At 37.6% G+C, this 12,210-nt stretch overlaps 2 protein-coding genes and 1 pseudogene across 2 annotated transcripts; all 3 read right to left on the bottom strand.

Moving 5' to 3' along the window:
* Nucleotides 1-1,602: 1,602 nt before the first annotated feature.
* LOC146654225 (extracellular calcium-sensing receptor-like) lies at nt 1,603-4,703 on the bottom strand. The gene is made up of 6 exons (XM_085429301.1): nt 4,576-4,703; nt 4,168-4,450; nt 3,228-4,052; nt 2,875-3,096; nt 2,663-2,786; nt 1,603-2,507 (listed from the first exon to the last, which is right to left on the bottom strand). Exons 1-6 carry the CDS (start codon nt 4,692-4,694, stop codon nt 1,603-1,605), a joined length of 2,478 nt encoding a protein of 825 aa, XP_085285427.1. The 5' UTR covers nt 4,695-4,703.
* Nucleotides 4,704-8,244: 3,541 nt separating this feature from the next.
* On the bottom strand, nt 8,245-10,271 carry LOC146654224 (extracellular calcium-sensing receptor-like; annotated as a pseudogene).
* A 970-nt stretch (nt 10,272-11,241) lies between these two features.
* LOC146654223 (uncharacterized) lies at nt 11,242-11,856 on the bottom strand. The gene has a single exon (XM_085429300.1). The coding sequence runs from the start codon at nt 11,854-11,856 to the stop codon at nt 11,242-11,244; it is 615 nt and encodes a 204-aa protein (XP_085285426.1).
* Between the last annotated feature and the right edge of the window lie 354 nt (nt 11,857-12,210).

Here is a 12,210-nt window from a genome sequence, read left to right as displayed (position 1 = left end):
AACTAAACAGCAGTGACGTTTGTAGGGTTACTGAAGTTGGACTAGCTGGTATATAATGATGTGCTATGTGATCGCTTGCGACACAGCTATGTTAGCATAACATAAACACAGTGAAGCTGGAGGATGAATGCTAGCTTTTTTTCCACTCGATAAAAGTTAATGTGAGTGTTCCAGATGGTGAGGGACAAATGCAATCGCATGGCAGGATGCTGTAAACGGACCAAACTTCAGTCACGAGAACAACTGTGATAATCCATCCACAATATGAGGTTAGTCATTAATATACTGCAAAAACATGGGAATACAGCAGCTGCGAGAGAATTCAAATCAATGGTACAGAAGTGGAGGAAGCAATAAGAATGAGTCACGTAAAATTTGATTGAGCTGACTGTTTTGTTTTGCTTAATGCGCCTTATAATCCGTGCACGTTATGTATGAAAACAGACCCGTTCATCGACAGTGCACCTTATGGTCCGAAAAATACGTTTTACAGTACCAAATCATAACAACACCTCAAGGTAGACCCTACAATAATACATGTTCAGTTCTTCCAAATGATCTCTGCCTGTTAAAATAGTTAGATCTGTCTGTAATTGCACTGAACCTCAAACAAATTCTATGAATCTAATTGAATAAAGCTTTTTCCTATTCTTTCTGTCATTCTGAATTTAGCTGTAGGTCCTCCATTAATAGTAGCTCTATAGGCAGCTGGAAAATTTTTAAATGGGCATTTTCTAAGTAAAAATGAGAACAGCCACTGGAAGAGTAAAACAGAAAAGTCATTAAAGTTCCTTCTGCCAGCCATCATTATTTAAACTGTGTAAACATCCAACTGAAGCTCCCTAAATGTTGTGTGAAAATAAAATGTAAATAGATTGACACTGTATACAGGTATGCAAATAATTACTCACATCCATTTCTTTCTGCAGCATATTTAATGTTTTGCAGTGTACTGTAATTTTGTACATAAAGTATTTACAATATTAAGTGGCTCAATATCTATTATTGAAATATACATATATTTCAAAGGCAGCATGATGGCATGGTGGTTAGCACTGTTTGACACCAATGTCTGGCTGGGACCTTTCTGTGTGGAGTTCGCATGTTCTCCCCGTGTTTACATGGGTTCTGTCCACGTACTTTGGCTTCTGCCCACAGTCCAAAGACCACATGCAGCCACGTGCCTATGTGTTAGCCTTCCAAAAGACTGGCAGTCTGTCCAGGGTGTACCCCTCCTCTTGCCCCATTGGCATAATTTTGTGCTGAACATTGGGGAGGTCAAGATCTCTGTCTGAATAAATAAATAAATAAATCTGGGTAAATTCCCAGATGATTCAACATGCAACTATTTTGCTGGTGATACCTGAAATGAGTAAAGAAAATCAACAGCCTATTTATGCAAAACGATACATAACTTTATTGGGGGGGGGGGGGTTACATTGGTTGGGTCCGATTATTGGGGGGGGGTCGTAACCCCCTAACCCACCTGGAAATTATCCCCCTGGCTTGCCCTATGATGGCTGGGATAAGCTCCAGCGCCCATACAACTTGCATTTAGAAACATAAAACTGGTGTTTTAAAATTAAGGAATTATATATTTTTTTACTTAATACTTTTTCCTATAACATGTTTCTTGGTATTTTTTTCTGGCTTAAGAATTATTATGTAACACTTGGGTGCAAAAGTACAAATTAATAAGCCAAAAGCTGAAGACAAAATTGCAAATATTTCTACAGCTACAGTGAACTTTCCAGGAGAGCTGATGTATGCTGGGATGAAGGTAATCCACACAGCACAGAATATCAGCAGGCTGAATGTGATCAATTTGGCTTCATTGAAATTATCAGGAAGTTTTCTTGCCATAAATGCCAGGATCAAACAAATGATTGCAAGGATCCCTATGTATCCCAACACTGCATAAAAAGCAAACTCAGAGCCTGTGTTACATTCCAGAGCAATCATTCTATTGCTGTATGTAAACAACTTATGTGGGTAAGGTGGGCTTAAAGTCAGCCACAACACACATATTACTATTTGAATCAAAGTGCAGGAGCAAACAATAATTCTTTGTTGTGCGTGACCAAACTTTCCAGCAACTTTGTTGCCAGGAAATGTGGCTTTGAAGGCTGTGACAACAACAATGGTTTTTCCCAAGACACAGGAAATGCAAAGAGCAAATGTCACACCAAAAGCGGTGTGACGCAGCATGCATGTCCAGACTGTTGGTTGACCAAGAAAAGTGAGAGGACAGAGAAAACACAGAAAAAGAGAAAACAATAAGAAAGAGCTCAGCTCAAAGTTGCTGGCTTTTATCACAGGAGTTTCTCTGTAGTTGATAAAAACCACCATTGTCGCCAAGGAGAGAGAGGCCCCTAACAGGGATACAAGTGTTAGAGCTATTCCCATAGGCTCATGATATTTCAGGAACTCAATTGTTCTAGGAATGCAATCATCTTTTCTCTCATTGGACCAGTATTCCTTTGGACAAGGTGTGCAGTCTGCTGCACCTGTTGAGAATAAATAGAAAGGCTGTGTTGTGTATCTAGATGTGCATATATTTTTTTAAACCTGAAACATAAACAAACACTGAGTACATCACACTATGTCTTTTGTTTCCTTCTTTTTGGCAGGATGAGTGGGACTGGGGGGCGGTATAGTATACCTGTTGAGTTGGCTATAGTTCCCTCAGCACAGGGAACACAGTCAAAACAACATATAGGTTTTCCCTTAATTTGAGCTTTCCTGGTTCCTGCTGGACAACCATTAGAACACACCGATGTGGGGACCTGTGGCAAAAGACATGTCACATTAACATTCAGGAGAACATACAGTTGTCAAATTCAATACTGCAATGGAAAATTACAGTATAATTACCATTTTTCCTGTCCTCCACACTACTTTCTCCTCTTCAATGCTGAGCTTGTAATCACCATTTGCAGCAGATGTAAAATTACCAAGTGTCACATGTTGCACTTTTCCATTTGTCAACTGCCAGTTAATAATTTCATAAGAAGCAGGAGGATCGCCATTCTCATCAAAAAACACCTTATCTCCAAACTGATTTATGAAATTCACTTTTTGCAAGCTATTACTGACCTGAAAAAACAGAGTGATTATTCATTAGATTTTTATAAGTTTATAAATGACTAATTATTATTATTATTATTATTAATTATTATTATAATTTATCTAATAATTCAGAAAATTTTCAGTTGATTATTTCTCACCTCCTTGGGCTGAATTTCTGAAAGATTCAAACATGGATTTACTGTTTTTGCTCCAACTGGTTGGCAAAATACCAGCTGATGCAGAGCATGTGCAATAGCATAAACTGCTTTATAGACATTATAGGTCACTCTGAGCTCTGTGACATTGAAGAAAACATGCTCAGAATTCATTAATGTTTCATTGCCTGTACATCTTTTGGTTGTGTCCTCAGTATCTGCATGTACCCCTGGCAAAACAGGTGTGCAGCCCACCATTATCTGCCAGAACTCCTTCACAAAAGGTGCATGTGGATCTTTATAAGGACTATTACTTGTAAGAAAGTGTTTAAGTTTAGGAATAGCCATCTTCTGCATTACAAATCCCAGGGCGCCACCAAAAGCTGTGTATATTTCAGGTGTGGAGGGCTGAGGTGCTGTTATCCAAGCCTCACTACCAAGCCACTGGATCCCTGTAATGTTTTGTTTTACTACTTCCTTCATCAAAGGAGAAAAGTCACCCTCAGGAGCAAAAGCTAGAATTACTTTGACAGTTGACTGTTTAATCATTTCTACAGCGTCTAGAATTTTATCCCTTGTATATGTACGTAGAACTGACCCAACAAAAGCAATGCAAACCCCAAGCTTTTCAACCTCCTGCTTAAAAGCAAGAATTGCATTACGTCCATAATCATTATCTGACTGTATGGCTCCAATCCACTGCCATCCAAAATGTTTGACCAGTGCAGCCAATGCCTTTGCCTGGAAGTAGTCGCTGGGGATTGTTCTAAAAAATGTAGGATATTTAGTTCTGTCACTCAGACAAGCACACGTTGAGAAGTAACTTATCTGTAGTGGAAGAAAAAAGCAACACCAACAAAATGTGATGAAAATATTCTAAGAAATTGCCTAATAAAGCATAACAAAGCCTTAACATCGCTTAATAAACAACTTTATCTCTTACTATTGGCACTTGAAATGGTCCAAGAGTTCCAGCGACAGCTAAGGACTGAGATGATCCTGCCTCTGCTATGACTGAAGATATTGTTGGAGAACAAGCAGTAGCTTTTATCCCCTGTGGTCTGCTAGCTAGTGTTAGTGCAGCACGTAAAGTGTTAGTAGGAGATGAGCATGAGTTAAGGATCCTATAACCAAGAGATATATTTGGAAGGAAAGCAGGATCATTGTTTATTTCTGCAACAGCAAACATCATCGCCTGTGTCCATCGAAAAGCTCGTAGGTCAAACCTAAAATGTGTCATTACAAAAAATCACAATTATAGAATTGCTGCTGAACAATTCTATGTAACATAACATTAAAGATGCAAGCGTAAAGAAGCATGTATGGAGAAGTCTAATGTATCAAGACTTACACTGCACAATTCACTCCAGGAGGCTCACTCTCAAAAGTATAAGTGCTGCTGACCTCTTTGTTAAAAACTGGAAAAATCCCACCGATCATTATGTCACCCTGCTCAAACAAACTTGGCATGTTAAATTTGCCAAGCAGCTCACAGCCAGAAACTATGCTCAAGTACTGTATGGAAAGAAAAACAAAAACAGTTCTCTGCATGTTTACACTGCACTTCTAAAATCAAATGAGGCTAGAGCTTTTATAATGAGCTGGACAAAGGCAAATATCCCAAGGCAGCAATCTGAGCACAACAAGAAAAGGTGACTGCTCAAAAGAAGGTTCACATATCCAGTGCTGCATGTAACGTAACAGACATGTCCACATGTAATCAATTCCCTACAGATAAAGCAGTTTATTCAACACACTGATAATTCAAAGAGTGTCAAATGCAAATAATGTACTGAATAGTAACTAAGTATCTATTCAATTTTATTCAGTTTCATTTATACAGTGCTAAATCACAACAACAGTCACCTCATGGCACTTTGTATTATAAGGTAGACCCTACAATAATAATTGTAGGGTCTATTGTAGGGATATCTGCAATGTCTTAAACTGAAGCAATTTCCCCACGGGGATTAATAAAGTATACATTATATTACCTGAACATCTCAGATCATCATTTTACATGAAACTGGGATTATCTGAGGTTAAAGTTATTAATAATTGTTTCAATTTTGCAGGTTGTGCTTAACAAAGGATAGACTATGTCTTCACCAATGTTCCCTCTAAGCTGTGCCAGCAGTGCGCAATTGCGCACTGCTGGCATGGTCTCTGCTCACAGAAAATCTGTGTTGCGCACAGAAAAAAATCTAACCTGAATTGAAATTAAAATTAATACTTTAACAATTCTGTTTTGCAGTGTTAGTCAGTGAGTGACTGGCTGCTCCCGTATGGGATTAGAACGATGCCCCCCAATCCCATAGTCCAGCCAATAATGCGATTCACATTCGTATATACGCAGCTAATCAACATCGTTGACAGGCTATGACAGCGCCCTTACGTGCCGACACCAGTGTTTTAGCTAGCAAACTGTCGTGGCTGATGTGGAGTGAAGCCACGTTAATGACAACGTGTACAACCATTGGAGATGTGAGCAGGACAGACGGAACAATTGACGGAAAAAGTGTGGACTTTGTACCAGTTTTTAAATTGTGTTGATAGGCCACGTAAAACCAGAGTTGTGATAAAAATATATGCAATGTTTGGTTTTCTTCCTGAATACTATCATTGTTTATATTTACTGCGGGAAGAAATGGTAAAAACGGCATTTTATAAGGAAAACGCTCAAAAGCACTCTCTGCCTGTGAGCAAAGACAAAACTAAAAACCCCACCCATTCCTATTCGTCGAAAAAAGTACCATGTCGACCAATCAAAAAATGATATGGCAACATGGCATTTAGTTGTTTAGGAAGGGGGGAAGTTTTAGGAGTGACGGCGGTGTTTTGAGATGTGAGAGATTTTCGACGTTTAGCGTAAATCTTGTGTAGTTAGTGTGTAGTGTAGTCAATAGTTTTGCTGTGTGTGTCAGAACAATGAGGCCATTGCTGAATGTTACAGGTTTTACAGGAGTGATACATCTCCTGTTGTCAGGCCTGCAGGTATCAGGCTGTTGTTCTCCTTTATCTCATAGTGGACAGAAATTATTTTTTGGAGTGGCACAAATAATTTATGTGGCATCAAATTTAATGCAGAACAGCTGATTGTTCTGTAAATAGTTTGAAATGTTTATTTAAAAAAACGCCTTGGCTGCATTTTTAGGTAAACAGCTGCAAAAAACTTTGTTGTTTGCATAACTCAGTTACTCTTTTAAAGAAGTAACCATATAATTAATTGCCCAGCACTGGTCATTATATACTGTATTTTGCAGACAGAGAGTTACAGGACTCTCTCCCAGACCACAGACTCATACTCATAATACAAGTCAGAGCTTTATTAAGAAAGAAAGAAAGAAAGAAAGAAAGAAAGAAAGAAAGAAAGAAAGAAAGAAAGAAAGAAATTTGTGTTTTCAAAATTGGAGTTCAAGTTGTTTTTACTTCCAATAGTGTTAACATACTACACAGGTCATGAACAAGATTTTCTTTTTTAATTTTCATTGTAAGTGGGATAAAGCAGTTAATTAAAAGTAGTCTAACATAAATGTAAATGCTGTAATTTGATTATCTTAATAAACCATGGATGGAGTCGATGCTGGCGTGACCACAGTGCTCTCGTCTAATGTTGCTCACAGTGGTCCAAGGGACCGCTTAGGGAGTTTGTGTGTTCGCTCCGACACATGAAAAATTAGACGGAACATTGGTCTTTACTAAAACAAAGTAAAGTTTTTAGGAATTTAACTATTTTTATTGCTTTGAAAATATAGCCAAATTATTTATATAGCCAAATCTCAACAACAATTCTACTAAATACATACAAAAAGCATGTCACGCCTTCAATATGAAATGCAATTCAAAATCTCACTAAGCAGTGCTAGCTCTATTTGCCTGAAAATGTGAAGGGAGCAGTTAAAATCCCAACCTGATTTAGATGTAGCTAATTTTAGTAACATAGTATAAGACGTCTGTGCTGAGTATGGCCTAGAGTCCCGAGGTCAGAATGGGAGACAATCCCAAGGGTGGTTGAGAATGACCGAACTAAGTTCGTGTGGGACTTCCAGATACAGACAGATAAGATGGTGGTGACTAACCAACCGGATGTTGTAGTGGTAGACAAGCAGAAGAAGACGGCCGTGGTGCTAGACATAGCGATACCGAACAACATCCGAGATCTCTGTCCAGAAGAGTTCAGTCCTAGGAACAGCTAAGATACTGTGCAGGACCCTCAAGCTCCCAGGCCTCTGGCAGAGGACCTGAGCTTAAAGGAGAGACTGCCCACAGGGGCGAGAGTGGAATATGTATAATATATATATTATGATACTTCATAACTTCGTAAAGTAATATATATAATATAATTAATTACTTTTCAAGTAACACTAGTACGCCCCAGAACTGCACAAGGGGGTAATTCTGCCCTGCAATAATGGCATTTTTAAGTAAGATTTGACAAAACAAGTAGAATTTTTAGGCAGTTTATTTGTTTTTAAAGATGATTTAGATATTTTCTTTGCAGGCTGTAAAGTTAAAATACAGAAGAATGTGCCAATAAACAAAGGGTAACAAATAGCTAAAGAAAACAAACCGCTAAACCATCTAAATTATTACATTCTCACTGAAAAAGAACATAATAAAAAAAAAGAAAGAACATTGGAAAAAGCTTCTCTGGTAAATGGTAAATGGCCTGTATTTGTATAGTGGTTTAGTTATTCCCTAAGGACCCCAAAGCGCTTTACACTATATTCAGTCATTCACCCATTCACACACACATTCACACACTCTGTGTGAAAATGTATCAAAGAAGGTTTGAAACATATTACAAATGAAGCTTGTGTCAAATATATGTAGTAGTTAAGTTCGAATTTTATATTCCTTTACTCAACAGCCTCCCGGATAAACAGAAAAGAGGAAAAAAACCTTTAATCTATGTTTTCAGTTTATTCAGCATCTCACAGCTAAAAAAATTAAAACAGACTACACAGATACAGTGAAATTATTTCTATGATTCATACACCAGGACCAAATAAATTACAAATTACATCGTTCTTAGTGGTATTTTTCCCATCAAATGCTTTTTAGAATTTTGTTCTGTCCTAAATATGATTATATAACATTTTGGAACAAAAATGCACACCAACAAACCAAAACTTGATGCCAGAATGGCAAATATTTCCACAGCTACAGTGAATTTCCCTGGAGAGCTGACATATGCAGGGATAAATGTGATCCATACTGCACAGAATATCAGCATACTGAAAGTGATCAGTTTGGCCTCATTAAAGCTATCTGGCAGTTTTCTAGCAAGAAAAGCAAGTATAAAACACAAGATAGCAAGAAGTCCAATATAACCCAGGACAGCCCAGAATCCAACAGCTGAACCCAGAGCACACTCTAAGATGATCTTTTCTTTATAGTAGTCAATGTTCAAGCCTCTGTTGTACAGGCCCAAACCACTTCATGACATTACTGCTTGGAAGTGTAGCTCTGAAGGCCATTAAAACCACTATTGTTTTCCCCAGAACCCAAGAGATACAGAGAACGAAGGTAATGCCAAATGCTGTGTGTCGTAGCATGCAGGACCACTCGGAGGGACGCCCGATGAACGTCAGAGAACACAGGAAACACAGTTTCAGTGAGAATAACAGCAGGAAGCTCAGCTCAGAGTTGTTTGCTCTTACAACAGGAGTCTCTTTATGAGTCAAAAATATTACTGATATCATTAGTGCTAAAAACACACCAATACAACTAAATGCAGTTAAAAGTGCCCCCATGATCTCTTTGTAGGAAAGGTATTCAGTAGGTTTTGGAAGACACTTGTCTCTGTTTTCATTTGGCCAAAATTCAGGTGGACAGAGCAAACAGTCAGGAGAATCTGTGACAGATGTAAATGACAGAAAATATAAGTATAGTATATCCAAGATATATAATCAATTGAAACATTCGGTGGTTCAAATATTTAAATGTTTTTGATATATATTCATTCAGGACACTAGAACTGATTTTAAATAGGTATCCTTACTCACTTGTCTGATTACTAATTGTTCCCTCGGGGCATTTAAAGCAGTCAAAGCAGCAAACAGGCTTATTCTTGTTTATAGCCTTTCGAGTCCCTGGCAGACATGGTTCTCTGCAGACAGACCTGGGAACCTGATTCGGCAAAATTCAACATGTTAAAACTCAATACTGAAACACAAAATATGTTTTCTTAATAACATTAAAATGTTTCTAAAACTGCTGTGAAGAAAAGATTATTTTTAAATCTATGAAATGTCCATAGTGTTGAGGGAAATTACCTCACTACTGTTTCCTCCCCAAACTATGATGACATCTTCTTTTAGTCTGAATCTTTCCTCCTTTGGAAAAGAGGCATCATATTGACCAATAATACTAATTTCAGCAGAGCCGTCCTCTTTCATCTGCCAGTTTACTAAGTCATAGAGGGCAACTGACTGCCCATATTCATCAAATAAAACCCTGACCCCATTCTTAGTTGTGAAGTTCACATACTTAATGTGTTCGAGCACCTACAGAAAGACAATTAGCACATTTTGTCATATATAAAATCATTAAATAGTCAGAATTTAACAGAAAACAAACAGAAAACAACAATAAATTTAATGATTAGAGACAAAGATCAAATAATTTCGATATATTAGGACTTACCAACTTAGGTTGAACCTCATTTTTGTTCACACAAAGCTTCCCTGTTGTAGGATTTGAACCATTCTGACATTGCAGTAGAGTGTGTAGGGCATATGCTACTGAATACACCGCTTTATATACATTATTCTCTTCCCTGAAATATGCCACATCTGTGTAATCATTTGAGACTGTTCGCAGGTCCTCTGCACCAGTACACATAGTAGAAGTGTTTGATGGAGAGTAGCTGCAGTCAAAGAATTCCTCCCAGAAAGCTTTAATTAATGCACTCTGTGGCTCATCAGAAGGCTTTAAACCAAGTAAGAATTCTCCAAGACCTGGTATGGATGCCTGAGGGAGCGCAAAGCCCATTGCCCCATGTAAAATGTGCTTTCTGTCAGCAGAAGCCAGGTCTGGTTGCATTATGAAGTATTCTACTAGCATAACATACAGCTGTTATTTATTTATTTTAATCATATTCACTTACTTTGTGCAGTATGTGTATGGAAGTGCTTGGTAGTTATTATCTATAAGTGTCCTTGTACTAGACATAGAGAAAAGTCCTCCTATAATTAAATCACCTTCTTTAGAAAACTCCATGAATCCTGTCTGTCCAATCAGTCTGCATGTATGGTTGTCAGACTTTATCCTTGCCAGCAGAGTGAATAAAATCAAAGTGATCATACTCATCATGAGCTGCCCTCCCCTTCACTGAAGTAGTTGTGTGCTCGGAGCTGACCTTTATAGTTTTTCTTCAATCATCAGAGAAATGTCTCCATCGATTGTGAGCACTTTCCCCATTCTCAAAAGATTATTTTGTTATTTTGCATCACTGAAACTACTTCTATCTCTACTTCTGCTATTTGACTTGTAAAAGACAAGCAATTAAAATGTTCTTTGAGAATCTAAACAATACTTCATGGTATATTGGTTTAATATTAACTCTATATTATGTGTGATATTCTGAAGTACATTTGATTATGTAATCTAATCAGTATTTCATTTTTAACTGGCCAGATATTCTATCTGTTTATTATTGTTTCTGGCATCAAATTGTGCTTTTTTCTTATCTGATGATGGTGCTTTGTTTATATACAAACAACAATATTTGTATTCATGTGAAAAAAAATGGAATTGTGTTTAAAAAAACATAAAAGCAATACTTCTTGGACCAATATTAATGGGACGTGCTCTACGCACTCTTCTGAGTAATGTTTCTTTCCACAAGGAGCAAACAGGCAAAAAAAAAAAGAACAGGAAAATGGCGTACAAGAGGACACAGATGGATGCTTTTATTATACATCTTTGATCTGCATTAATACAAATGTTCATTTTGTTTTCACATTTCATATGACAGCTGTAGTGGAGAGAGATGGATGCTTGAAAATGACCTTCATATTAACCTATTGATCTTGACAATTAAGAGATACTTTGTTGGAATCCTAGAATTCTGGTGGCAGGTGACCAGTTGCACATGAAAAAGGACACTCAAGAAACTGACTTTTGTTAGGATGGATTGTCGCAAACTTGAAAGGGAAACTAACACACAGCACAAAGTAGCTAATAGTTCTATCTGCCTTAACACACCCCAGGATCTCAGTGCTGATCCATCAGTTCCCTCAATAAGTAGGTCTTTTGACATGTGTTTCATGTTATTATTGAGGAGAAAAATACTAAAGGTCAGCCAGATGAGCAACACAGCAACAAGTTGGGCATTTAATCGATAGCGTGTTGAAAAAAACAATTTCATGACAGGATGAGCTGCCTTGAAGATAATTAATACATGAAAAGTTCTCCCCACTACACAGGTCAAGCATGCAAGTATTATACACCACTGAGATGGCTGGTAGATGTTGACTGATGCAGAAAAGTTGCAGTTATGATGCAGGCTGTCTCTGTTTGATGACATTTCTATTCTTGTCATGTGCATTGCAAACAGCAACAGAGCTGCCTGAAAAATTTTGCCCACCCATTTACTGGAATCTGTTGGCTGCACAATTTTGCCCATGTAAACAGTAACTCTGACGCCATCTGTATGAAAAGAAAGTTACGCTTTTTTATACAACTGTTCAGGCACGGTATTAAAGAACTTGTGTATTTATTTGTTTATTACCTGCTGGTGTTAGAAACACTTCTTTTGGGTAGTGTGTTGAATAGACCTTGGATGACATCTGCTGATGAAATAAAAAAAATAATCTGTTATTGGATCGTCATCATAGACAAAACAAATGGAGATGGACAAAACGAAAATCTCAAAACACACAATTTGACATATTAATTGCACACATATCTTATTGCAGCTAATCTTGACATAAGCTCTTCAGTTTTTCAAAGGATTCTTGGCTCATTTTGTTGTCAGCAA

This window comes from Rhamphochromis longiceps, linkage group LG14 (assembly GCF_057381845.1).
Source record: "Rhamphochromis longiceps isolate RC_006_pf linkage group LG14, R_longiceps_female_GT1.1, whole genome shotgun sequence".
In the NCBI taxonomy this organism is placed as follows: domain Eukaryota; kingdom Metazoa; phylum Chordata; class Actinopteri; order Cichliformes; family Cichlidae; genus Rhamphochromis; species Rhamphochromis longiceps.
This window is presented reverse-complemented; position numbering and strand designations above follow the sequence as displayed.

Excerpts from the sequence above, each read along its gene's own strand:
- LOC146654225 (XM_085429301.1), bottom strand. The coding sequence starts at position 4,694 with ATGCCAAGTTTGTTTGAGCAGGGTGACATAATGATCGGTGGGATTTTT. Across the intron at positions 4,451-4,575 it reads CCTGGAGTGAATTGTGCAGT|GTTTGACCTACGAGCTTTTC; the intron begins GTAAGTCTTGAT and ends GACACATTTTAG. Across the intron at positions 3,097-3,227 it reads CAGAAATTCAGCCCAAGGAG|GTCAGTAATAGCTTGCAAAA; the intron begins GTGAGAAATAAT and ends CTGTTTTTTCAG.
- LOC146654223 (XM_085429300.1), bottom strand. The coding sequence starts at position 11,856 with ATGGGCAAAATTGTGCAGCCAACAGATTCCAGTAAATGGGTGGGCAAA.